The sequence below is a fragment of the Heteronotia binoei genome, chromosome 11 (assembly GCF_032191835.1).
Source record: "Heteronotia binoei isolate CCM8104 ecotype False Entrance Well chromosome 11, APGP_CSIRO_Hbin_v1, whole genome shotgun sequence".
Lineage (NCBI taxonomy): Eukaryota > Metazoa > Chordata > Lepidosauria > Squamata > Gekkonidae > Heteronotia > Heteronotia binoei.
The window spans coordinates 24,285,980-24,313,977 of NC_083233.1; the positions used below are offsets into that span (position 1 = coordinate 24,285,980).

The 27,998-nt window shown below is 46.6% G+C and overlaps 1 protein-coding gene across 1 annotated transcript; it reads right to left on the bottom strand.

Moving 5' to 3' along the window:
• Positions 1-9: 9 nt before the first annotated feature.
• Positions 10-27,984, bottom strand: AIFM1 (apoptosis inducing factor mitochondria associated 1). The gene is given in 18 exon segments (XM_060249672.1): positions 10-299; positions 448-644; positions 2,317-2,441; positions 4,007-4,149; positions 5,280-5,420; positions 5,820-5,908; positions 7,417-7,524; positions 9,819-9,927; positions 10,853-10,929; positions 11,061-11,145; positions 13,857-13,947; positions 15,991-16,121; positions 16,241-16,252; positions 16,254-16,360; positions 18,299-18,328; positions 18,971-19,064; positions 25,395-25,534; positions 27,830-27,984. Coding segments are annotated over 18 exon segments (1,824 nt in total). The 5' UTR covers positions 27,903-27,984; the 3' UTR covers positions 10-227.
• Between the last annotated feature and the right edge of the window lie 14 nt (positions 27,985-27,998).

Here is a 27,998-nt window from a genome sequence, read left to right on the forward strand (position 1 = left end):
GGGTCTTGATTTAACTTAGAATGTTAATCGGGCTTTATTCGTGGTGCAAAGAAAGAACTCTGGGCCACTACAAACATTCACACGTATTCATACGCACGGTGGTGGTGGGGGGGTGGGACATGCGACTAGAAGAGCTGGCAGCCGCCCACAGCAGATGCCCACCCCCCCCCCCTCTGCTGTTTTCAGCTGCATCCCTAGCCTGAGGGCATGGGCCTCACCCACAGCATTCACTCCTCGTGGATGTTGAAGAGCTTTGCAACTTCATTGAGGTCAGCATGCTCTTCCCCGTCTTTGATGATCTGCAAGAGGTAGAAAGCAAGCAATTTCAGCTCCAAGTGGCCCCCACTGTCCCCCTTTCCACCGGGTGACACCCTCCCAGCTTCTGCCGGTGTCAAGACTCATTCTACGAATAGCCCCTCTCCCCTGCTCCCACCCACACAAGCAGACCTTTCGAGCTATTGGCATCCTGTTGAAGATGTTCCAGAGGACGATTCCCACCACCACTTTATCCCTGAGGTAGAAAACAACTCCTTTGCCGTAATCCTCTCCCTGCTGCGGCACCCGTAGGCTGTTAGGGGAGGCGGCCGAGACTTTGAGTTCCAAGGCTTCCGTCTCGGTTTCGCTTTCAGAGCGGATTCCAGTTCCTATGGCATGTGGTAATACGTGCACAAGTTCAGTTTAGACACTGATATGCAACAAACGCTGTTTGCACTTAAACACTAGTTGAAATCGTGAGTTCAGTGGCGGGTTTGGGAAACAAGCGAACTGCAGTTTCCAGCTGCTCACCAGTCTTAACTTCATCTTCCGTGCTCTCAGTGGAAGTTCCCTCCCTCTCCGTGCTGCAGCAGCTTTGCAGAGGCATGGTACCAGCTGCAGCACCGGTTAATCAAATCACCCATTACTAGAACTATGTTTTGCAAACCCACTTAGAGCCCTGCTTTCTGATTGTCAGGGCTTTTGTAGCAGGAACATCTTTGCATATTAGGCCACACACCCCTGATGTAGCCAACCCTTCTGGAACTTACAGTAGGCCCTGTACTAAGAGCCCTGTGTGGTGTGTGGCTTAATATGCAAAGCTCTGTGGGGTGTGTGGCCTAATATGCAAAGGAGTTCCTGCGACACAAAAGCCCTGCTGGTTGTTGCTTGCTGATGTCCATGCTTTTAATAATAATAAGCATTTATACCCTGCACTCCCCGCCAAGGCAGGCTCAGGGTGGCTTACAAAGCATGATATAATGTCATGATATAACATTAAACAGATAATAAAATCAGTCAACAATGGCATAAATACAATATATGAATTAAAATTAATCTAAAAACAATACAATGGTGCTACAATCTCTGTTTATCCAAGATAGCTTGGATAAGGCTTAGTTGGAAGAGGGCGGTTTTGCAGGCCCTAAGGAACTGATTAAGATCCCGTGGGGCCCGCACCTCTTCCGGCAGCTGATTCCACCACTGGGGTGCTTTTATAGAGAAGGCCTGCTCCCTGGTTGTTTTTAGTTTGGCCTCCTTAGACCCAGGGATTTCCAAAAGATTTTGTGAGCTGGAGCACAGTGCTCTCTGGGGAACATATGGAGAGAGGCGGTCCCTAAGGTAGGCAGGTCCTCGGCCATATAGGGCTTTAAAGGTAATAGCCAGCACCTTGTAACAAACCCAGTATACAATTGGCAGCCAATGCAGTTCCCGCAGCCGAGGCCGCACATGTTCCCACCGAGGTAGTCCCACTAGCAGCCTGGCTGCTGCATTCTGCACTAGCTGCAGTTTCCAAGTTCGGTACAGGGGCAGCCCCATGTAGAGGGCATTACAGTAGTCCAATCTCAAGGTGACCGTCGCATGAATCACTGTTGCCAGGTCGCTTCGTTCCAAGAAGGGGGCCAACTGCCTCGCCCGTCTAAGATGAAAAAAGGCAGATTTGGCAGTGGCAGCTATCTGGGCCTCCATTGTCAGGAAAGACTCCAGTAGCACTCCCCAAGCTCCTGACCTCGCGCACTGGTACCAATGGCGCCCCGTCAAAATCAGACCTAGAAACATGGCCAATCCAGACCTAGAAACATGGCTTCCTCAAACCACGGTGGCTTCCTCAAACATGTGTCCCTCAGTGTAAGCAACCCACAGAACCTGCTGCATCATCGTCTCACCCTGGATCAGCACTAATTATCTTCAATGCTGCCCAAAGACCAAGTGCTGAGAAATTAAAACCTATTCAGTTGAAAGGGGTTGCGTATCTTCTCCAACTCTGGGCTACATTCCCCCAAATCACCGCTGCAAAAAGATCGCCAAGAGCCTTTCTGTAGTTACCGATTAAAACCTCACCTGACTCCTCTGTCGCAGATTTCGGAGTATCCTTTGCCGTTGCTTTAGCAAATACTCCCACAGTGGGCAGGCTGCTGTCTACGAGGCCGATAGCTTCATAGCCAACATCAGGGCCAAGATCACTCCTAAGAAGAAGACAATGACATTGGATTTATATTCTGCCCTCCACTCTGAATCTCACGGGTCTGAATCTCAGAGTGGCTCCTTTAGCTTCCTCTCCCACAACAAACACCCTGCAAGGTAGGTGGGGCTGAGAGAGCTCTCCCAGAAGCTGCCCTTTCAAGGACAGCTCTGCAAGAGATATGGCTGACCCAAGGCCATTCCAGCAGCTGCAGGTGGAGGAGTGGGGAACCAAACCTGGTTCTCCCAGATAAGAGCCTGCCCACTTAGCCACTACACACCAAACTGACACAAACAACACAAAACAGTGGTGGTGGTGGTGGTGGGGGGGGGGGTAAATCCAGAAATCCAGCTTGAGTTTATTTCTCTTTTGTAATACTGAGCCCAAACACAGTCTGTCCTCATAATGCTGTTTCAGCCTCAGAGGTCATTTAACACAGGTTGTTATTTTTGAGGATAAGACTTCAGACAATGATGAACTGGATTCTGCCACTGAAGAATTCTGCAGTCTACCTGAGTTTGCATATTTTGCCCAAGATGTTCCTACTAACATCATTAAGTTCTGACAGAATCAAGAGGTGTCTCGACAAAATGGCATATATTTTAAAAGAAAACATCCATGTTTTTCCTTGTAAGGACAAACACCATGGAGGGCAAGGCACCAGCCTGGAAGAGACATTCCCCATTCTCTTCAATGGAAACTGGGATGCCTCTTCTGTGATATCTGCCATGACACACACAATGGCGTCACCTAGCGGGAAAAAAAAAGCTTGCTCAGAACCTTTCACAAAGAGCCAGTTTGTTGTAGTGGTTAAGTGTGTGGACTCTTATCTGGGAGAACCGGGTATGATTCCCCACCTCCTCCACTTGCAGCTGCTGGAATGGCCTTGGGTCAGCCATAGCTTTTGTAGGAGTTCTCCTTGAAAGGGCAGCTGCTGTGAGAGCCCTCTCCAGCCCCACCCACCTCACAGGGTGTCTGTTGTGGGGGAGGAAAATAGAGGAGATTGTGAGCTGCTCTGGGATTTGGAGTGGGGGGTGGCATATATATCCAATATCATCATCATCCATACCAAGTTTATACAAGTAATTAAATCACTCCACAGGAGATCTTTAATCTAGACACAGTTTGTTCTGTCTATCGAAGGGGCAAAGACTTACACAAGACCCAAAAACCCCATTCACTGAAAATCTTCCCTCCGGGCATCAATGCTTTAACAGATAGTGCCTTTCCCCCACCCCTAGTCTTTAAGATCATAAAGACTAGGCACATATGGGCTTTCTGTTTTAAAATAAAATCCCATCCAAGCTGTTTCAGATGGATGACCCATTCTATGTCAAACACCAGTTTTGCAGAACGCATCTAACTCTTGACTGCGATAGCAAACCCTCAGATGGCACAAGCAGGAGCTGACGGAAGGTGTCTGACTTCATACTCTGGGATGGGGTTTTGCTCTGGAGAGGAGCAACAGGGGTCTTCAGTGCGCTTTCTGCAACAGGAGTCGGGGACTGTGCAATAACTTGCACTAAGGTTGGCTATGGAGGGAAATTAAAACAAGCGGATCCACCTTACCAGAACATGGACTGGTGCCAGTACGGCTTTGCCGCCCCTGTCATATTTTCTCCCGCCAACCGTCCGCTCACCACAGCGTGATCATGGTGCTCCACCCGTCGCCTGCCCAGCTTGATGTCATAAAAGCAGGCAGCGTCTCCTGCCTTAAAAGGAAGCACAGAGGGATCCAGGTGAAAAAGGGGCCAAGTGAGTGAACAAAAGACCACGAGTGAGAGGTCTCTCAGTTGCCTGGGAAGCTACTGCAGCTTCAAGTCTTGGCACTTTTGATCCCCAGCAGATGAAAGTGAGGTAGAATCCTTGTGTAATGTTTGAGCCGCAGCACATAAATAGGGGCAGGGAAGCAAAGAGATGAAACAGGCTTTGGAAAGGAACTAAAACCAGGCTGGAACAATGCTGCCTCGCCTATCTGCGGTCTACTCGAAATCCAGTCCCACACCCCTGGTTCTAATTTTCTTAGTCGGGGCGTCAAACGTGACCCGGGGGCCAAATCAGATCCCGAGCAACTGCCTGTCATCTGCTTCCTTCTACCTCTCTCTTGCTTCCTTCTGCATAACAGCTTGCTTTGCAAGGCTTACTCAGTCACACAGGAGCTACAGAGCAAAACCTCTTGTTTCTCTATTGGCTGAGGCTCCTTGGGAAGGAAGGTAGAGCTTGCTTTGCCTGGCTCTCTCAATCACACAGCAGAGCTACTGAGCCAAGCCTCTCTTCCTTCTATTGGCTGAGTCCCCTGGGGAAAGAAGGAAAAAGCCACAGCTTCCTTTGCCCAATTCCCTAGATCCCATGAGAGAAATACAAAGAAAACACCTTTAATACCAACGATTGCTAATGTTTTAAGCATGTTTTAAGGTTTAAAAAAATATTTAATTGTCTTTGTCCTTTATAACGTTTATATCTCTGCTACCTAATCTTAAATAGGTACACACATGGCCCAGCCTGACATGGCCCGGTCCGGCCCAATAAGGGCTCATTTATGTCAGATCCAGCCCTCATAACAAATGAGTTCAACACCCCTGTTCTAAGCAGTAGGCAACTCTGAGCTTCCCATGAGGACTAGAAACCTACTGACAAATGGGCTCACAGATTCTTTCAAGCGCAACTGGATTCCAAGTGTGAGAGGGCAACCCCAACCTCACCCCACCCCCAAAACTCCTAATCTGAAAGGTGCTGCTCTCACCTTCTTCACCACCCACCCATCTCATTTTCAGCAGTTCAGATAAGTGAGGAGAACACTGTCCCTGTCTGTTTGTCTCGCTCTTCCTCCATCACTACTTACCACCCAGATATTGGAGCGAGCCTGCAGCTCAGCATTGACCCTGAAGCCCCCGAAGTCTGAGTCTACCTCCAATCCAGCTGACTTTGCCAGCTCTACGTTGGGCTCCAGACCCACAGCGGCCACAATGTGATCTGTCTGCACCTGAGCAGGAGATAGAAGAGATTGGATTTATACCCCTCTTTGCTAGTCAAAGGATTCTCAAAGCAGCTTACAAATCTCCTTTTCCCTTCCCCTCCCCACAACAGAAACAACCTTGTGAGGTCAGCGGGGCTGAGAGAGCTCTCCCAGAACTGCTCTTGAACAGAACAGCCTTGAGAGAACTTGTGGCTGGTCCAAGGTCACATCAGCAGGTGTATGTGGAAGAGTGGGGAATCAAACCCGGTTCTCCCAGATCAGAGTCCACGTACTTAACCACTATACCAAACTGGCTCTCTCAACATGCACTCAACATGCACACAAAAATGGATTTCTTCCTCGCTTCCCCCTGCTCACACACGGCAAGAGGAAAGGGCCCCATCTTTAACACTGCACGATACGCACTTTCCTTCCATCCTTCAATTTTATTAGCAGCCGGTTCTCGGAGACGGACACTGACTTCACAACTGCGTTCGACATCACGTTCACCCCCTCTGAAAGGAAAAGACAAAGACATCTGTAGCCCAGAGAAAGGTAGTAAAGAGGTTGGCAAGCACAGTTTCCCCGCACATTGGGTCAAGAGGCCTTAAACTGTCTCGCTTGCAAATGGTAGAGCCATGCAGAGGATGCAAAGATTGCACACCAAGTGGGAAAGGGCATCACAATCATGGCTACGGGCTGGATTTCTGCAGGTCCATTTTGCTGTCAGTATTTTAAAAGCCTCTCGCACAGAAGGAAAGCACCAACATTTGTGAAACAGATGCAGGAGAGATGACTTGCAATCCAGCTTCCCCATAGGTCAGCAAAGCCACAAGGTGACCCACTTACTTTCAGCCCAAATTTGTTGACTTGTACTGCAAATCAGTTCATGCGCTATCTCTCTCTCACACACACACACACACACACCCCTACCTCCTGGGAGTTTTCTGGGACCCTAAACTGACTACCATGTCTCCTAACAACACTGAATGTACCTATATTTGAGTACACAGATGTAGATTACAAGAAAACATGGTGGTTATGACTAAGATGCTCATAGCCAGTGGGAGAGGCGGGGAGACAAGAAAAATATGATGATATTGGCTTTATATCCTGCCCTATACTCTGAATCTCAGAGTGGTCACAATCTCCTTTACCCCCCTCCCCCACAACAGACACCCTGTGATGTCGATGGGACTGAGAGCGCTCTCCCAGAAGCTGCCCTTTCAAGGACAACTCATACCGAGGCCATTCCAGCAGTTGCAAATGGAGGAGTGGGGATTCAAACCTGGTTCTCCCAGATAAGAGTCTGCCCACTTAACCACTACTCCATTGGCAGCAATGTGAATACAAGAGGAGAGGCCGGTCAGGAGTATTAACTGCGTCTGCAGTTATCAGTCAGGTAGGCAAGAGGTTGCAATATGGAGCCACAAAGGCTGTTGCCCGATTAAAGAGGATGATTTTAGTCTACTGAACCTGTCTCAATTTGAAATAACTTCTGCTGAAAAAAAGGAACAGGAGTTTTTAGAAGATGTCCACACACGTTCCAGCAGGCACCATCCTTGAAGAGGCTTTCCCTTCTGTGTGGCCGAAGAAATGCCTCTTCTGAGATGGTGCCTGCTGGTTTTTAAGTACTCTTAACTGTAAACAAAGGTTTTGTTTAAAAAGTCTGCTCCCCAGTTTCTCAAGAGCAGCATTTAATATCAGTCGATCGATTTAGTAAGATTACCTGATTAAATCATGTGGTGCCATTTCAAACCACGTTCACCGTGCTGGAGGCCTGGAAGGAGGATGCTGGAATCTCAAGGATCAGCAATGTTCTCCCATTCGACTCCGGCACCAAATCACATATTTGCTCCCCACTGCACAATGACCGCAATACAGAAAGATGCCTTTGAGTTGCTTATTCTATTGAGAAGGTGAGGCAGACTCAGCTATGGCCCTACCTGGCCCTCAGGCTGATGTGCACAGAGATGATCAAAGCCAAGAGTCTGATCAGCAGATGGCAGAAAGGGGACCTTACCTTGCATTACTTTATTTGTGGTCCAGTTGCTCAGGTACTCAGGAAGGACTCTGCCCATGTTGCCGTTCTCTGGGAACATCTGAATCACCTCCAGGCCCTTGGACTGCGCTGCGGAAAAAATAATGGGATAGAAAAGGTAGAGAAAGAAGTACTTTTTTCCCTTTCTCACAATGCGAGAACTCGTGGGCATTCAATGAAATTGCTGAGCAGTCGGGTTAGAACGGGTCAAAGGAAGTACTTCTTCACCGAAAGGGTGATTAACATGTGGAATTCACTGCCACAGGAGGTGGTGGCGGCTACAAGCACAGACAGCTTCAAGAGGGGATTGGATAAAAATATGGAAAAGAGGTCCATCAGTGGCTATTAGCCACAGCTTATTGTTGGAACTCTCTGCCTAGGGTAGTGATGCTCTGTATTCTTGGTGCTTGGGGGGGGGGGGGACAATGGGAGGGCTTCTAGTGTCCTGGCCCCACTGGTGGATCTCCTGAAGGCACTTGGGGTTTTTTGGATATTGTGTGACACAGAGGGTTGGACTTGAGGGGTCATTGGCCTGATCCAACATGGCTTCTCTTATGTTCTTAAACCAGAGAGCTTGTGCTGCTGGCCAGGCTGAGGCAAAGGAGGAGGCCAGCATGTGAACTCATGCTGTAAATTAAGCAAAGCTCTCTATATGTCTAAGGCAGGCTTTCACTCATGCTCAACAAATTTCCCATTTATAATGTCATTTTCCGCTCAACATCCTCAGCTTCTTGGTAGACGACAGCATCCAAGAATGATGACGCAGCCAGGACTGTGCGGTCCAAGCTTCCCAAAATGCTTTCCCAGACACGCCCGCTTCATCTGCCTGAGATCTCGACCTGACCAATAGTCCTAACACTAAGAATTGCAAAGGGAACCTTGCAAAATAGGGTGAGCAGAGCCTGATAAGGATTTCAGCAGCTGGAGGGGGAATGAGCAGGACTCTCACTGACACGTGGGAGATGAATGGAGACAAAATGTCTCTACGGAGCTTCTTATTCCCAGAACTTACAATATTCAAAACCATTAAGCGCTCTATAGTGATACTCTACCAAAACTTAGGACAGCTTCTATCCAGTACTAAAGGATAGCAGGGCAGGTGACATGGGAATATGTCTGTGGAGTCTGTTCTGTCATCAGGAGTGCCACAACAAAGAAGGTCCTGTCTTCAGTGACCAACCCTAGTGCAACCAGAGCAGGGCCCTTAGTAGTACCTTGGTACATGGACAGGTTCATCGTGAGTTGCTGATCCTTCAAACAGCTCAGTCCCCTTAAGAGCTACATGAGCCAAAACACACACACATTTACAGCTATGCCCAGAAACAAAGTGGAAAGCAGTGAAGGCCTTCTGACACCAGCAAGTTACCAATCTGGCAGGTTCCCACTAAGATCAACCTAGTTGCACAACAAAGTCTATCACTTCTTGACAGGTCACCAGCAGCTTTTCCAGATGGCAAAAATCCATGCTTTAAATTAGGATAGAAAAGGCTAAAGAGATGGCGGGGTGGGGGTATTACACGTCTTCTCCCTCTATGCCAGGGGTAAAAGCGAAAAAGCGTTTCCCACTGGGACAATATCTGTAGAAGGCAGGCTTCAGTCTAAAGACAAAGTACATCTTCTATGTGCCTAAAGTTATAATGCAGAGCGCTGGAAGATGATATTGTTAAAGATCTGCTGCTCAACAGAACTGTTGACAGAGCCCTATAAAGATGCCACACAAGTGTGGAATGTAGTACAGGGCTCAGAACTGCAAATGCTGGCCATCTAAGCTTTTGCTTGTTGCAAAGGAATGTTTCTGTAGAGAGAGGGCTGGAGGGTTTGAGGACGGGTGAAATCTCAAAAGCAAAAGGCAGAATAAGTATTCAAGGCGCCAAGTTTTCCAATAGCCTGTGCGCCTGCCTTGCCACAGCAATAAGCAGTAGAAAATCCAGTTTTAATGTGCATGATTTACAGGTGGCATAACCTCACCTTATTGCAGATTTTTTTTTCTATGCACAGAGATAGACACCACCATTAGGGATGGCTATCAATATGAGGCTACCTGAGATTTCTTGTTCCGTATACTTTATGATTCTGGCTTTCTCAGTCACAGTAGGATAGGCCAACAATGGAGCTAGCTCACCTCCAGTGTTCCCTCTAAGCTGAATTAGTGTGAGATTTTTAGCCTCCAGCTCACACATTTTTGTCTTAGCTCAGGAAGGATGACCCCAGAGCACACTAATTTATGCAGCAGCTCACACCCTTAATGCCAATAGCTCACAAAGTAGAATTTTTGCTCACAAGGCTCTGCAGCTTAGAGGGAACATTGCTCACCTCTTACATTTTACCTCTGAGCACCTGTTGGAGCCTCTACCACCCTCCAACTGTCTGCCAGTCCCACTCACCCTTTCGGCCCAAAGCGCAAGCCAGCTCGCTCCCCAGGAAACCACCGCCGATAATGGTGATCGACTTGACTTCTCTGGAAATTTTCTCCAGCGAGCGGAAGTCATCGATCTGCAAGGAGAAGGGGGAGGAGGTCCTGTTTCCTTTGGCTTCTTGGCCAGCAGCAGGAGCAATGCCCTGTCTCCGGGCATTTATCGGCAGAGGCGTTCTTGCTTTAACTCCCACCTCTGTCCAGTTTTAGAGTGCGAGCTCTTCAAGGATCAGGGCCCTCTACAGCATTCAGCACACTGACTGTGCTTCATGCAAAATAACAGTGCAAGAAAGGTACCAGGAAAGGAAAGGTCCCTGTGCAAGCACCAGTCGTTTCCGACTCTGGGATGACGTTGCTTTCACAACGTTTTCACAGCAGACTTTTTACAGGGTGGTTTGCCATTGCCTTCCCCAGTCATCTACGCTTCCCCCCCCCTCCCAGCAAGATGGGTACTTATTTTACCGACCTCCGAAGGATGGAAGGCTGAGTCAACCTCGAGCCGGCTACCTGAAAACCCAGCTTCCGCCGGGGATCAAACTCAGGTCGTGAGCAGAGCTTAGGACTGCAGTACTGCAGCTTTAACACTCTGCGCCACGGGGCTCCTTAGAAAGGTACCAAGGAGAGGGGAAAGGGAACCAGGGGCCATGTCTCCTTTTATACTGGTTGCAATCAATGTTCCCTCTAAGCTGAGGTAGTGTGAGCTAGCTCACATATTTTCAGCCTCCAGCTCACACATTTTTGTCTTGGCTCAGGAAGGATGACCCCAGAGCACAATAATTTATGCAGCAGCTCACTACTTTAATGCAAGTGGCTCACAAAGCAGAATTGCTGCTCATAAGACTCTGCAGCAACATTAGTTGCAATGTAACGTTTGCAAAATGCCTTCATCAGCCAAGGTAATTGGCCATTCCCCTCAACTGGTGACTGTGCAGCTAACCAGAGCAATGGAATCCCTCATCTGATGGGTGAACCAGTACTGGGAGAACCTGCCCTGGTCAGGATTACCTTCCGGAACAGCGTGAGCTTCTGCAGCACCTCTTTGCCTGCCCGCTCGATCACAGGAAGATTCCTCGGGGAACCACCTGAAGATGGAATTTAGATTCCAAGATCACATTCAGAAGACCCAGGTTCTTGGACATCCAGGCCTGCTGGGGAACAACTCCAGCCTCTTCCCCAATCAACCAGGGGTAGAGGAAGTCTCTCACCCTCTCACCTGTGGCGATTAGGCACTTGTCGTAGGAGATCTGGGTGCCATCATCGAGTTTCACTACGTTGCCTCGGACATCCATGTGGACCACCTGCAAGGCAAACCACAAGCTCGCATCTCCTGGGAAGGATTTTGTTCAGAGACATTCTCCGCAGCCGTGGCATGAAGGCCGTCCTTACTCCGGATTAGTGTTTCCAGTTCAGGAGAGAGTAGCATCACAGGCTGTCAGCATGTGCCCTCTGAAGTGGTAATATCTTTTAAGACAGCCAATGCTGGGACTTTGTGGCTTAGGCAATGTGCCACCTTTTTTCCTGCTATTGCCCAAGCAAAATCTACCAATGGCAGCTGCCATGACTGCCACCAGAGTCACACCCAGAGCTTCTTTTGTAGCAGGAACTCCTTTGCATATTAGGCTACACCCCCTGATGTAGCCAATCCTATAAGAGCTGTACTAAGAGCCCTTTAAGCTCTTGGAGGATTGGCTATATGGGGGGGGTGTCGCTTAATATGGAAAGGAATTTCCTGCTACCCAAAATGCCCTGGTCACACCTATTTCTCCCCTAATCCTTCTCCTCTGACTGTTTACTGCAGCATTTCTTTTACTTTGCCATGTCCTCGATCATCTAAAGCAGGGGTCCCCAACCCAGGGCCATGGACCAGCACCGGTCCGTGGCTTGTTAGCAACCACGCCGTGGAGTGAGGCAGAGACCTTTGTCTATCCCTCATTTAAAGACCCTCATGGGGGGGGGCAGGGACGGGGTGTGGGCGAGGGGGCAGCCTGGGGCAGCAAGAACCCCAGCACTCCCACTCCCACTGGTCCGTAGAAAAATTGTCTTCCACAAAACCGGTCCTTGGTGCCAAAAAGGTTGGGGACCACTGATCTAAAGTACTGTCAGTGACTACATAAGACAGGGAAATAAAACAGGAGCCCAGCGGCATTTTCAGGACTACCCGACATTTATTCCAGCAGGATCTTTTCGTGTGTCATTTTGCACACATTTTTAAAGAACATTGTTCTGCTCTAACATGCATCTGAGGAAGAAAACTCCAAAATAAAATAAACATGCAAACAAATACTTACAATTTATAAAGAAGACCTACCCCCCCAGAAAAAAATAAATATTTGAATGAGGACTGTGATTGCTCTGTGAGGAGGCAGAAAATCTTCATGGCCATTCAGTATCAATTAAAGGAGACCGGGGGGGAGAGTATTAGGAAACTGGCCTGCTTAAGCCCGTCGAAATTTCCTGGAGGGAAAAATCCTGGGGCAAGGACAGTTTCCCAGGAGTTTACTCCCACGTTGTAAACAATAATACTGCAGATTTCATGCAGCAAGGCTTCGAGCGTTGTTACCTGATTCAGTTTCCAAAACTTACTAAGGAAAGCACTGCAGTAGCCACTCAGTTGCCCAAACAGCTCTGTTGTATTTTTACACTGCTTTCAAAGAATGGTTTAACAGAACTACAATGTCATAACACACCATTATTTTGAGCAGCTGTTTAACATTTTTTCAAATACAACTAAATACTGGCCTAGGATCAGCTGATGTTTAGGCAGCCTTTTTTAATGCTCTGCTGATATAATTGGGTATCTTTTATGCTCTGATAAGTTTACTGTTTTGACATTTTATTGTGGTTTGGCTTTCCACAATTTTTATGTATTCTGACAGTTTTATGGCTTGGTATTTTATACTGCTATTTTAGGATTAATTCTATGACATTTTCACCTGTTACTTGTTGGGATTAAATTTGATCTCAGTGATTTTACTATTTCAATCTTTCATTTTGATTTAAGAGATGTTACCGTTTTAATTGTTTTTATACCAGTTTTGGCTGCTTTGGCCATTTAGAGCTATTAACAGAAAAGTGGGATAAACATTTTCTAAACGGAGCCAGCAGATGCAGCCCAGCAAGAAATGAAAAACACTCGCCTTTTTCATCAAAACACCAATAACGTTTCATTATATTTTCTGCCATCATGCAGGAGGGCAAACCTACAATATATTCTATAGGCTTCTCAGGAGCTAGTACCTAGAAAACATATTTGCTTCATTTATACCCAAATGTTTCTCCTCATCTGGGACCCAAAGTGGCTCACGTAGTTCTCTTCCTCCATTTATTTTCACAATGTCCCTGCAAGGTAGATTGCGCTGAGAGCATGTTGCCAGCCCAGGGTTACCCTGAAAGCTTCCATGGCAGAGTGGGGATCACACCTGGTGCTCTAATCACTATATGACACTGGCTCATCTGCATCATTATAAATATTCCTGTTTGTTAAATCCATGAACCAGAAGACAGGAAACCTCTTGGCTAATTTTTAAAAGACATCACACTGGTGCTCACTAATTCCAACATCTCCTGTTCCCTTGTTATCCTTGCCATCTCTTATTTGACAATCATGAATCTCTCCCAGAAATATTCCCTCTTCATTCCCTTGACCACCCACCAGGCTTAAGCCCTATACCATCCTTTGCTTAAGCCTAGTGTGTGGTCAAAGACATGAAGGGGAATTAAAAAAGATATTGGATTTATACCCTACCCTTCACTTGGAGTCTCAGAGTGGCTTACAATCTCCTTCCCTTCTGCTCCTCACAACAAGCACCTGTGAAGTAGGTGGGGCTGAGGGGACTGCTCTGGAGAGAAGAGCTCTGAGAGAACTGACTGACTCAAGATCACCCAGCCAGCTGCATCTGGAGTGGGGAATCAATCCTGGTTCTCCCAGATAAGAGTTCTCTGCTCTTTAACCACTACACCAAACAGGCCACAGTAGTATTTCAACAATTGTAGCCACAGTTATCCCTACCTTCCTTCCAGAGAGGACGGCCACTCCACCATTCTCTATGTAAGGCAGATCACGAGCAGGTACGTAGAAAGAAGGTGGCTGGAAGTATATACTGGGGACAGAGGCAGAAAATTTAGAAGGACATCAGTGTCGGAACTGTTTACCAGGACTGCATCTTCCCTAGAAATCAGCTGTGATAGTGGAAGATCTCCAGCCACCACCTGTAGGTTGGCAACTGTAGCCCTGTACCATCCTTTGTTCAAGCTTCCTGTCCTACAGGTTGATTTGGATAGCCTAGGCTAGCCCGATCTCATCAGATCTCAGAAGCTAAGCTGTGTCGGTTAGTATTAGTATTACTGGTTAGTATTTGGATGGAAGACCATCAAGTCCAGGGTCGCCTCTGCATTGGCAGGCAATGGCAAACCACCTCTTGTGCGTCTCTTGCCTTGCGAACCCTACAGGGCCGCCTAAGTCTTCTGGAACTTTATTATATTTATTCATATGTCGCCTTTCTGTTCAAAAAGAACACCCAAAGCAGCTAACAAATACAAAATCCTATTATCACACCTAAAATAGCAACTATTAACTAAGCATGCAAAATATGCAGGCTGGTCAGCAAGAGAAATTCCAGCAATTTCAGACCAAACTTATTTATAATTAGGTTCTTTGAAGAACTATCCAGGAAGTGAGCATGTGATGCTATCTGCCTGTTCAGACCATCCCTCGCCTCTAGGTGACCTGGCCCTGTTCTTGCATTAAAATCACATAAAATAACATTAGCATTTGGGAAACATGAAATTCAAGATGCCAACGTTTCAGTTAGTAAGTCCCATATGCTTCTGCCTTGCGGGAGGGAAAAGCCCTTAGGGGGAAAATACCCATTTATACATAAAAGACTTCTAAAATAAAAAGGTGAAGGTAGTCCCCTGTGCAAGCACCAGTCGTTTCTGACTCTGGGGTGACATTGTTTTCACAACTTTTTTGTGGCAGACTTTTTACGGGGTGGTTTGCCATTGCCTTCTCCAGTCATCTACACTTTCCCCCCCAGCAAGCTGGGTACTCATTTTACCGACCTCGGAAGTATGGAAGGCTGAGTCAACCTCGAGCCACCTACCCGAACCCACCTTCCACCAGGATTGAACTCAGGTCGTGAGCAGAGCTTAGAACTGCAGGACTGCAGCTTTACCACTCTGCACCACGGGGCTCTTTTTCTAAAATAGGTTCCTTTAAAAAGTAAAGTTTGAAAGTTATTGTGACGGCTGTTCTCCAGGACTTGTATAAGAAGATAAGAGCAAGAGCGGTATTAAACGCTGTAACTTCTTGAGGCTGGACTTTCTGGGGAACTTTTAAGATGTTATTTGGGAACTTTGCTGTTCGTGTTTTGTTTTGTAACAGCTAATGGCTATACACAGTAGATCTTTGACTGACTGATTAGCTAACTAAGCAAAAGGCAGCATCTCCAGGTTGCCCCTCCTTTTAAAGGCATCACCAGCCAAGGGGTGAGGCTGAGCAGGTGGAAAAACTCAGCCTAGATGGAAGAGCCTCCCCCAACAAAGGGCAGAGATGGCAGTAATTCCTGACTGACTCATAATCTAGACCAGGGGTAGCCAAACTTGCCAAACTTGCGTAACGTAAGAGCCACATAGAATAAACATCAGATGTCTGAGAGCCAAGAGACATGAACATCAGACATTTGAGAACCGGAGGGAGGGAGGGAGGGAGGGAGGGAGGGAGGGAGGGAGGGAGGGAGGGAGGGAGGAGGAAGGAAGGAAGGAAGGAAGGAAGGAAGGAAGGAAGGAAGGAAGGAAGGAAGGAAGGAAGGAAGGAAGGAAGGAAGGAAGGAAGGAAGGAAGGAAGGAAGGAAGGAAGGAAGGAAGGAAGGAAGGAAGGAAGGGGAGAGGTGGAAAGGAAAGGAAGCAACGTTAAATACATTCTCCAAACTGCTGGCTGGCTTGGCTTGGAAAGTGATTTAAAGAGACAACAGACTTCTCCAAGCCGGCTGATGGAGTAGTGGGGGCTTCGAGAGCCACACAATATGTGTGAAAGAGCCACATGTGGCTCCCCAAGCCACAGTTTGGCCACCCCTGGTCTAGACCAAAAACCTCAACCACTCCCATAGGTTTCCTCTGGCAGAAATGAGGAACGGGGAACCAACCTCCGCTCTTTGCCGTTCCACTGTTTGAACCGCAGCGTTTTCGTGATATCGGGGTCTTCAGAAAACCACAGCTCTTTGGAAAGCGGGGGCCGCATGTAAGGAAGCTCGGGATCTTCAGACACAATCAGCACCTTTTCAAGCAGGGTGGAGGAAAGGGCTAGTTCAGCGTCCTGATAAACACTCAGGTGTCGACTAGGTCTTAACCCAGGCACCACTCCCAAAGGAAAGCTTTGGGACTGCTGTCGCTTACCCTGGCACCGGGGGTCCCGAGCCCGGATGGACCTGGCAGCTGCAAAAGCAGCGGTGCCTCCGCCAATCAGCAGGAAAGGAGCATGAGATGGACATTCCGGGCGAGCCTCTGGCTCGGGGGCTGCAGAAGACAGATGAAAAGGAAGAAGGGAGAGTGAGCCTATCAGAAAGATACTCCTAATTTCTTCCATACATGTGTAGTGGGGGGGAAACAACCTATGGTTTTGTCTGCAGAGGGAAACAGAGACTAGTACTACATATTTATATCGCGCTTCCCAGTTTTCAAATGCTTAACATTCATTTTCTTGCTTACAACAACCCTGCAAAGTCGCAGTTGTTATACTGCAGATTGTGGGGGTGGAGATGGAGATGGAGCACAACTTGCCTTTCTGTGGCAAAGGCAAGACAGGACAGGGGGACTTCCTGATTTGCAGCACAGCTTCCCAGCACAGACTCTCTCCTGTACCCCCCCCCCCCCCATTTCTGATGGCATTTGGAGCAGAACCATTTGCAAGAAGTCTGCTTCAGAGAGTCAGCAGTGTGTCTATGGAAAGGGCCATTTACCACACCACCTGTTGTTCTGCTGTTCTCATTCGCACAATGCCGCTGAGTCTAAGCCGCTGCCCAGTCAAGGAGCACTGAGAGGGGGGGAACCACAGGAAAGGAGGACAGAACGCATGCCAATGTCACACCTTAAGAAAAACCATTACTCTCAGGAAGCAGTTTGCTGCTGTGGGAAGGGCACCATCTCCACACCTAGGAATTATTATTCCCTATGAAGAAAGTATGATATACACGGATGTTTGAGTGGTTACTCTTCCCCCGCAGCAGACCCTTAGAGAAGAATATTAGTCAGTCCAAAAAGACAGACAGAGGGCGCAATCTTAAGGAGGTCTAGCAATCCTAAACAGGTCTACTTGGAATTAAGTTCCAAATGATATTAGCACCTGTTTTAATGTTTAAATTTTAATTTAAATATGATGTAATTGGTATGTTGAAATATGTTGAATTAATATGTTGTGATTTTATTGGTTGTGAGCCACCCCGAGCCTGCTTTGGCAGGGAGGGGGGGATATAAGTCTAATAAACCATAAACCATTTTATTCAGTGCGGCTTTTTTTGTAGGACTTCAGCTTAAAAATTCAAGACGCACAGTGCAACCCCATATGGAATTACTCCAGACTAAGTCCATTGATTTCAAGGCAGGAGTAACTGTACTTAGGACCAAAGTTCCCTCTAAGCTGCAGTCTTGTGAGCCAATATTCTCCTTTGTGAGCTGCTGGCATTAAAGTTGTGAGCTACTGCATACATTAGTGAGCTCTGGGGTCATCTTTCCTGAGCTAAAACGAAAATGTGTGAGCTAGAGGCTAAAAATCTGCGAGCTAGCTCACGCTAACTCAACTTAGAGGGAGGACTGCACCACAGGGAAGGCCCTATTCAAACCTCCCACTTGCTCAGACGGTCCTGGGAGTGATGCAAGACAGAAAAGTTTCTACTGTTCAGGTTTGTTTTTTGCTGAATAATCTAAAAAAAACAAAAATATAATGCGACAAGCACATAGAATACCAGCTAAATCAGTCAGTTTGAAAACAGTGATTAACTTTTTTTTAGGGGACTATCTCTAGGAAGCATCCCTATCCGTCTCATTATGTCATATATAATCTGTCACACGCATGACATTTTAACCACACTAAGTGGGCTTTATTGATTCTCCCCCCAACCCCATCGAATGTTTGTTTCCTGGCATAAAGCAGAGGAAAAGGAGCCAGGAGAATACTTTTGCACAGCTTATGTAAAGCTAATTTAAAGCTGAAATGACATTCACAGCAGGATCAAAACATTTCCTACGTTAACTAGATAACTATTCCAACGGGTAAATCCAGGTTTTCCCTGAGAGACCCCTTATTACCCAAAATGGAGAACCGACCAATCGGCCTCCATCAGAGTGTTTGTTTTTTGGCAGATGCACATACTCATTTCCAGCACGTTTTGCAGAAAGGATACTAACACTTAACTACTTCGGGGACCAGCTTCAGCCCAGCTTTAAGCGCTTGCTCACCTGCTGAGCTCTGGGAGGCAGCATCTGCTTCTGAAAAGAGAGAAGACGTGGTTTGGCGAGACGCCCAAGCCCAGGTAAACAGAATGCATTTCACACAGCACAAGTCAGTCCAGCATGCTCAGGGACGGATTAGCAATTAGGCTAAGTAGGCACTGCCCTATGGGCCCCCTTGCCTTTAGGGGCCCTGGACCAGCTTCCCCCCCATTTCCCCCCTTGCTTGCAGCCCTTCCAGCCTGCACATAAAGCCAGCAACTGAGCCGCTCTTTGCCTTGACTTGCCTGGTGTCATCACCAAGTTTGTCCCTCTCTGCCTCTCCCCTGCAGCTTTGTCAAAGGGGCTTTTGAGAAGATGGCTGCAGGGGGGCCATGGGTGGTGGGGCAGGGACTCTGAGATAATCTGCAAGGGGGCTCCTGAGATTTCAACTGCGTAGGGGCCTCCACAGGGTTTAATCCGGCACTGAGCGTGCTATTTACAGAGATGCTAGAAATGGCAAACGGGGATCCACGCATATCCTGCTACAGAAAAACTGCCCCCCTCCCCACCTTCTGTACTTACATGCTGAGAAACCTCCTTCTTTGACCAGGTAGCTTGAAGCTCTTTCCACCCCAATCCCATGACAGGCTGATAATCTGAAGTTTGCAAGGGACCTCCCCGCAACCGTCGAACACCTACCTGCTGGAGGCTTCCCATCTTGCTGGTGCCTCATTTCCAGGGATGAAATTCGCTCATGGTAACGTCGCTGGTCTTCTTTCAGCATCCTGTAAACCTAAAGAGTCAAGCAGGGGACGTCTGTCATCTCCTTGCTGGGCAAGCTCAGCTTCCAAATGTATAGAGTGCTTTAGGCGTTCATACAGAGAGCCAACAGGTTTTTGTCTCCCTTGCAGACTCAAGGAAAGCTGCAGAGGTTGCTCAGCTTGGCAGGGAAGACTCTACAGGGGGTCCTGTATTTATGCAAAAACCCTGGGCATGAACAGGAAGAAGGAGCATGAGGCTCCTGTTTGACAGACAGGCAAAGGAGGAAGCAGCTGCCCCTCCCCCAAAAAACTCTGCTACTGACAACAAACCGAGGCTTTTAACAACTATGAAATATTCTTAAGTAGGCATCAGCAACTGCTAACAGTTGCTCAGATTTGGTCCCCCGACAAGTCGTTAGTTTTATTCTTGTATTTCAGTAGAATGTTATTCATTTTTGTTTCTAGTCTGATTTAGTGAACTGCTTCAAAGACCGCCGACTGTTTGGAGTGCAGGAAAAGCAGCACACAGGTATTTCAAACCACTAATTATAATAGCAAACTGGCAGACCTCTGTGCCAATCATAAAAACAGCAAAAGTAGGCCACCCATAGACAACCTAGGGGGTCTCTACGTCCTCAAGGGACTTCCCAGGTTTCCAAGAAAAAACAGAGCTTTGTAGATCAAAAGGGAAAAAAATCAAACTTGACCTGATGAGGACTAAATATGCCTCTAAAAGGGTGGAATGTTGAGAGTAGCTGAGAGCTCATGAAAGGAAAACTAACCCGCTCAAGCTCCTGGGAATTTAAAGAATCTTGGAGGAGAAAGATTTTGCAGGGATTTTCTGGATATTCCCCACTCCTGTGGTTCTTTGAGAGAAGTCATTTGTAAATAAAATCTCAAACTAGGGGTGACTTAGGAGATGCCGGGGTGGCTTTGGGATCTGCCAGCACTCTGGAAAACAGTAGGAGGGTTCTACCCAGCCAGCCTCAAAGTGGCTTCACAAAAAAAATACATGCTGCCTCCAGGGAATTTTTTTTTACACAAAGTCAACTCTATGGATAGCTCAAGACTGTCTGTAGGCTACTTTGGTTTTGGACTTCCCCTCCCCAGAAATTAAATAAATCCAGCAAAGCTCTCGGAAAGGGAAATAAGCAACTCAGTAGAACAGCAGAACTCAGTAGAACAGTGTATCTCTCAGCTAGAACCAAAATCTCAAGGATACTGGATTTATATCCCATCCTATACTCTGAATCTCAGAGCAGTCACAATCTCCTTTACCTTTTCCCCCCACAACAGACACCCTGTGAGGTAGGTGGGGCTGAGAGAGCTTTCACAGCAGCTGCCCTTTCAAGGACAACTCCTGCAAGAGCTATGGCTGACCCAAGGCCATTCCAGCAGGTGCAAGTGGAGGAGTGGAGAATTAAACCCGGTTCTCCCAGATAAGAGTCCGTGCACTTAACCACTACACCAAACTGGCTCCACCAAACTGGATAATGGGAGAGGAGGAAGACCGAGGTAGAGGAAAGGTAAATAGAACAGCAACTTGTATCAAATGCTAGAAGTGAAAGTGTGCAAAAACCTTAAGGCGACACAGAGCAATGCAGGAGATAAACAACATGAGAACACCAGCAAACACAAATGAGAAGCTGGGTCTTCAGGAAAGAATAGCGTCATAGATTCATGCAAAGACTACAGCGTCCACAGGGACCTTGCAAGGGCTATGACAACAAGAATGATAGGTATACTGCCTGGATTCCTGCCCCTGATTACTAAACAGCTTTGAGGAATGAGGGCATAAGTTTGGTTGGTAAAGGAAATGCTGGCTTCATGTTCTAGGGTCCTGGGCAAAGGTCCTGGGCTCTGAAGTCCCAATAAACCCACGTGAACAAAGGGATGGATAGCAAACATTCCAGGGAAGGGGGGGGGGAACCACTTCTCATTGGGAGAACTCTGTATTTACCAAGTCACAGGTTCAATCCCTTCCATCGCCAGTCAGAAAGGGTATCGAGCATCAGGGATGAAAAACAAACTCCTTGAGTTCATGGAAGGCTGCTGCTAGTCAACCATGGACAAAATGGACTGACAGCAGGAGTCAGTATAAGGCAGCTTCATATATTCCACAATGTTATAGAAAATGAAAAAAAGAAAATGCCGTTTGCAATTTACATGGGTTTTTGGAAGCAGTGGTGACGATATCGCAAATGCAGAGCAAGAAGACATCCGTGAATCTATGGGCAAGGGGAACACTGCAGTATTTCACTGTACTCTAACATGGTGTCCCCTTCAAAATCAATAAAGAGGCAGTCTGTCACAGCACTGGATCCTCTCATTTTAATTCCCTTGGCGCACAGGCACACACGCACACTCCTCCTCCCATTAGCCTCACAACCATGCACAACAATAAACCTCTAACATAGTTGCTTGCTCCTCCCACCATTAAGCAGCACACAAGCTTGTTGCTGTCCTTGCTGGGAGCCCCTGGGAAAGATTAGCCATCAAGAAGGGGGTCTGAGATACGGCCACTGAAAAACTGCAGATGGAGACAGGCAAGGGGAGAAGAGAAGAAGAAACAGGAAAGGGGTAGAGAGATCGTCAGGTGTTAAAATGAGCACACTGCCTTGGGGTGAGCAAGGTTTCTTATTTTGTCTGCAACTTTCTTTGCCAAAACTGGCATGGCTGTAAAGCAGATGTCAACATCGGTCACATTTCCATATCCTGCCCTCCCTCCAAGGAGCTCCAGGCAGGGTACATCCTCCTCCTCGGTTTTATCCTTGCGACAACCCTGTGAGGTAGTCTAGGTTCCAAAATGAGCAGCAGTTGGCTCCAGATCAGTGAGCTTTGTGGCTGAGTGGGAATTTGAACCTGGGTCTTCCTAACCCTGTACAAGGCTCTCTAAGCCCTTCTACCAGACTCAACCTTGTGATTAAGCTTTGTTCATTTAAACTACTTGAAGGCCTCTTTTATTCCTTAATCATTCCTGATTTGGCATTCTCCATTAAAAAAGGAGGCCTTGTTCAGAAGCCGAGGCCACCTGCCCCTAAGCAGCTGGGGAGCGGGCAAGGTGAGCAGAGAACACCACCTTTTCAGATAGACTTGCTATATTTTAACAAAATCTTCACCAAGTGTGGATGTTAGGTAGGCAAATGCCTGATCCCCAGATCTAGCAGATTCCCCCACCCCCATTTCCCTTTGCCTATTTTGCTAGGGGCTCTAACAACATTACTGTTTGGGGAGTATTTTGTATACTCTGTGTGTGTGCACACACGAGTCTCTGCACCTGGAAGTCATGTCGACCTCTGGTGACTGACTCCTACTGGGGCCTGGAGGATATTCAGAGAGGTGGTTGAATAAAGCCTGCCCCTGTCCTCTTGACTGGGTATTTCAAGGAAGTCTCCCACCAAGTACTAACCACAGTCGACCCTGCTTAGCTTTCGACAACCGATGAAATCAGGCATGCCTGGGCTATCAGGGTGAGGGAAAACATTACTTTCTTAGTATAATGAGGAAAACAGCTAGCATTGTACAAAAGGCAGAAATGATTCCAAGCATTCTTCTCTGTCACTCAAGACAACTGAGACCTTTCAGTAGTTTCCTCCTGGGTGCAGTTTGTGGCTCGTTATCGCTTGTTTAGGAATCACACAACATCACTTAAATTGTATTTGCATTTATTCACTTACTAGTAATAAAGCCTGTCGTTGGGGGAAAATACAAGGTGCTAGAAATTTGCTTTATTTTATATATTTATTTATGCACCCCGCTTTTCTCCCCAGGCGGAACTCAAAGCAGCTTATTTATTTTATTTATTTATATGTTCCATTCATAAATTGCCTATTCCCCACAACGCAAGGGTCTAGGTGATGTACAACCATCAAAAATAAGTTAAAACAAAAACTAAAAATGGACGACTACATTATTTCAGATGGTGTCAGACGTTCCTTCACTGCCCTGCTCTGGGCTGTAATTCGCAGGCAGGTGAGAAGAGGACAAAAGCAAAGATGGAGGGGAAAAGAAAGAGGAGGATAGAAGTAGGGTGCCACGTATGATGAAACTGTTGCTAGACTCAACCAACAGCCTAGTGCAGGAGTGGCCAAACTGTGGCTCACTTCACACAAATGACTCTTTCACACATGTTGTGTGGTTCTCAGAGCCCCCATGCATTTCTCTCTTTAAATCATTTCTCTAAGCCAAGCCAGCCAGCAGCTTGGAGAATGCATTTAAAGTTGCTTTCTTTCAACCTCTCCCTCCCAAATCTATTTTTTTCCTTCCTGTCCTGCAGCTCTCAAACAACTGACATTTATTCTATGTGGCTCCTACATTAAGCAAGTTTGGCCATCCCTGGCCTAGTGGAACATCTCTGTGGCTCTGTGGAATTTCATTAAGTCCTGCAAGTTCCACCAGGTCTAGTTGAGGACAGCCGGATATCTTTAGAACCAGGGACCACCAGCTTTGAACATCATGTTCCCTTCCCTTGTGAGGTAGGTCAGGCTGAGCGTATGTCACGAGTTCAAGGTCACCCAGCAAGCTTTCATGACAGAAGTAGGGATTTGAATCCAGGTCACCCAGCAGCCTAACCCAACACTCTACCTGCTATGCCATGCCAGCAGGGGTTTGCATCTTTGTAACAATGAGCCCTGCAGTATGGAACTCATCCCCTTGAGATATCAATAAAAACATGCCTGCAGTCTTTCCCCCTCCCTATTATGCAAGTGCAGGACTTACTGTTGCTTAGCCTTCCTCCACCATTCCCCCCTTTAAAAGGTTTTACTGCACGCCATACTTTACATATATAAGGCCCCAAATACAAGCTAAAGTTTTCCCCCTTAAAGGATCTGAGGCAGGTCAGAATTCTAATCTAAGGCGACTGCTGCCAGTCAAAGCAGTTTACCAACCTGGGGTAGACAGACCACTGGTCTGATTCTTACCTTCCTCGCTCCCAGTGCCACCTTCCTAGACAGTCATCCCATACACGAGCAAGTCACACGAGGTGAGCAACCTGAAGCAGATCTACCCAGAAGTAATTCCCATTTTATTGGGGCTTGTTCCCAGGTAAGTATTCTTAGAACTGCAACTTCAGACCTTCCCCCTTCTCCACCTCCCCAGGATTTGGATCATTACATATTTTCATGATTTTAGGATGCCTTCAATGGTGTTGTGGATTTTATGAAGTTGGAAGCTGCCTTGAAGATTCCTTTTTCACAATGGGGAACAGAAACATTTTTCTCTTTCCAGTGGGAGACACCAATACCAAATCAGAGCCTGTTAGGGGGAAGAGGCACTCACCAATGGATGCCTTTTCTATTTAAAAAAAAGTCTACTTCTGCACATAGCAAGCTCTCTGAAATATAGCAGCTTCAACCAAGATGAGCTTAGAACCTTAATGAGTTGAGAACTTTGATTCAATGGGATGACCCTAACCAAAGCTTCCTGCAGATCCAGGCAGGTTAAAATCTCAGAAGTTTGCCCTGACCTGGATAGGCCAGGAAAGTCCAATCTTGTCAGATCTTGGAGGCACCTCGCAAGTACTTGGATGGGAGACCTTTTTGGAATGCCAGTAGTCAGGAGGACAGGGAAAGGATTTATTCAGCCACTTTCCTGAATATCCTCCAGACCCACAGTAGGGGTCAGTCACCAGAAGTCATCATGACTTCCAGGTGCAGACACACACACAAAACACACTTTTAAACATCTATATAAAAATATGTTTTAAAAATCTCAGAGGTTTATTCTTCCCACCCATGGGCCCTACTAGTTTGGAATACATTTTAAAGTAGAATTTAAATAGACTGGCTTTTTTTTTTTAGGCTACTGTAAGACAGAAAGGGAACTCTTACACCTAAAGAATTTGCATCTGACAGGTCTCCAAGAATAACCAGACATGTATCAGCAGCTTAAGAGAAGAAAGAAAGTGACTGGCTCAGCTGCTGCTAAGAAGGTCACGATCACAGAAGGATCACAACTGACCAAACTAAACACATCTGTTTTGACATCCATGAAAGCAATAGCCTGTGTGTCAACCCATGCGAGTGTCCCACTACGGAAGGAAAATCACCACCATTAGCTACAACGCTGAGCTGATTTGTATGCAGACTCAAGGCAACAGGCCAAGCGCTATGCAAGTTCTATACATGTACTAAGCACCCCTCTATCTAATGAGGCAGCAAGGATAACAACCAGAGGGGAAGATGTTAACATGGAGTCAATCCCAGGTTTATTTCCTTAGGGCACTAAAATTTCTGTGAGATTCTGCAGAGAAAGAAGGCTAGAAAACAGAGATGAGCAACAACAGGAGCATAAACTAAAGAGGAGCCACCACGTAGTTGGATACGTTGCTCTTTCACTCCCCATCAAAGCTTTCTACTTACATAGACCCCTCCTCCTAAGGTTGATAAGCCCACGAGGAGGACCAAGGCAGTAGTATCGTTTTTGCCCCCAGGAATGCCAGAGCTCATTTGTCTGCTCAGCTGTGCTTCTAAGGGAAGTTTCCATCGCTGAAACAAGTTACCTAAAACACACAATTTGTTAGGGAGGGAAAATTGTCAATAATGAACTTAAAAGACAACAGTATTCATTAAATCATCAGGACAGTGGAACACAGTCCTTGTCTGAGAGCCCATTGGCATTAAAACTTGGTTACTGAGACATGTCAGTGTCAGCACAAAAACTGACCTTCTTTACCCTCCATTTCAGAGCACAAAGGAACATCAGCATTAGAAATTCCATAACAGCTGAACCCTGTTCTAAAAAACACTTATTTTTAACCCCAGCCTCTCTCTAAGGAGTACCTAAGAGCACATGCATGGCTTTTGTTTTCTGTTCTGTTCTCACTGCCATGCTGTGAAGTAAGTCTAGCTGAGTGACACAGATTTGGCCCAGGCTTTCCAAATGAGTGTCATGAATGAATAGGGAATTTGAACCAAGCATGCTTGGACATAGTCCAACACTTTATACCACATAGCCCCAACACAAGACAGTGTCGTATTCATGACCTTAGATTAAAACAGGGGCTCAGCACCAATTATTTCACCTGCATGAAAGTATTAGAGAACATCATGCAAGAACTAGAGCGTGCCTGGAAATACCTCGCAATTGTGACTGAATTCCAGTCACACTGATCTGGAATTCATGAATCTTCTCAGAGATAGATGAATAAACTGCAATTCATGCATTACATTTTCTTAAGTCATGTGACTTGCTTAGGTGTCCCTATAAAGTTAAGTATTAAACATATATGAAGGGAGTTGTAAGGTTCTCAGGACAACACACACAGTATTCTTTCCCCATTTCTGCCTCAGCTGACAGCTTTACCACAATAGAAATGTGCTCCTTCGGCAAAGTACAGACTGACTGCTTAAAATCAGAGCAAAAAATCTGGCCTTTAACAATGCTGATGTTGCTGAACGGTGTTTGATTGAGAAACCTTGTAACCTGACATTTTTCATTCATATCTAAAAACAAAGAAACTTGCACTGGCTGAGAATTTTATTTTGTTCATCACCATCCAACAGAAGTCCATAAAACCAGAAGTTCAAGCATTCTTCGTATTCATTGCTAAAAACAGCAGAGAGGGCAGGATAAAAATCTAAGGCAGGGCTAATTTTTGTAGAGAAAGCCCAGCAGGAACTAATATGCATATTAGGCCACACCCCCTGATGTCACCATTGTTTCACACAGGGTATTTTATGGGGAACCCCAACAGTAACTCATTTGCATATTAGGCCACACCCTCTGATGCCAAGCTGGCTGGAACTGCATTCCTGTATGTTCCTGCTAAAAAAAAAGCCCTGATCTAAATAGAATAAATAAATTCAGTTTTAGAAATCAGATCATTTTAGGTGTCCAGAAACCCAGGTTCTATATTACCCAATTAGTTTAATATATGGACATCCCAAATGTTGGTCTCTGCTTGTTGATTTAGTTGACCAGTACCTTGGAGACTGCTAATTCTCTATGCTGTCCTTTGATGTTTCTCAAACCAGCTGTGCTGAATTCTTCTCTCCATGGTCTTTACAATCTAATACCCTGCTACCAGATTGCAGTGTCAATCTGGATTTTGTTTTTTAAAGATGCTCTTCACAAGACTAGAGGCATGAGAGAAAAACTTTTTTAAAAAAAATAGTAATTCATCTGTACCACAACTGGGAACATTTTGATTCTGGCATTTAATTAGAAGTGACAGTTTTACTTTTCTTTATTTTTAGCTTTCTTTACTTTTAGCTATCAGATTTTTATTCTCAGGAATTCCCAGTCTGACGCTGTCACAACTAGGCCAAAACTTGCTCTCCTTTCCAAAAAGCCTAAAGGCACTTGATATTGAAGCAGCGAGCTCCAGTGAAATCTGTAGGGCTTGCTTCCAATCCAACTCGTTCGGGGAAATGCTGATCTGATTATTTACTTCAATAACTCGGGGGAAGCAATGTTTACACGTGTTACCTAACAATGATTTCCACTTACACCAGGGCCAACTTAACATGAACGACATATACGTTTTTTACTCTTTGAAACCTCGACCTTAGAGAACAGGTCACTCTGCTCTTCAGCTTCAGACAAGCGGCAGCTACACTTATGGCAACTTTGCAAGAGACCAAAAGTTTCCAACTAGTCAGTGACCGACTGCGTAACGCTTTCACGTCCACACAAAACTCCGATGTGGTTGTTTTGTTTTGTAAATAATATGCCATGCATTGACCCGTGAACCCCCCATTTTGCAATTGGGAAGAGAAGAAAGACTAAAAGGCAGCCCTCCTGGAGAGCTCCCCTCCTTTCCCCCTCGAGACCGCCCCCGGCGATTCCCTCTCACCTGCCCCCGCCCGACCCCGCGACCTTGGGCCGAGCGCCCGCACCAGCCGAGCAGCCACGCGGCACCGAAACATGACGGCGGGGACGGCACCGAGAACTGGCCGCCGCCACCAGCTCCTCTCCTGTTCCCACACAGCCTGGAAAAAGAGCCGCTCGCTCTGCGCGTGCGC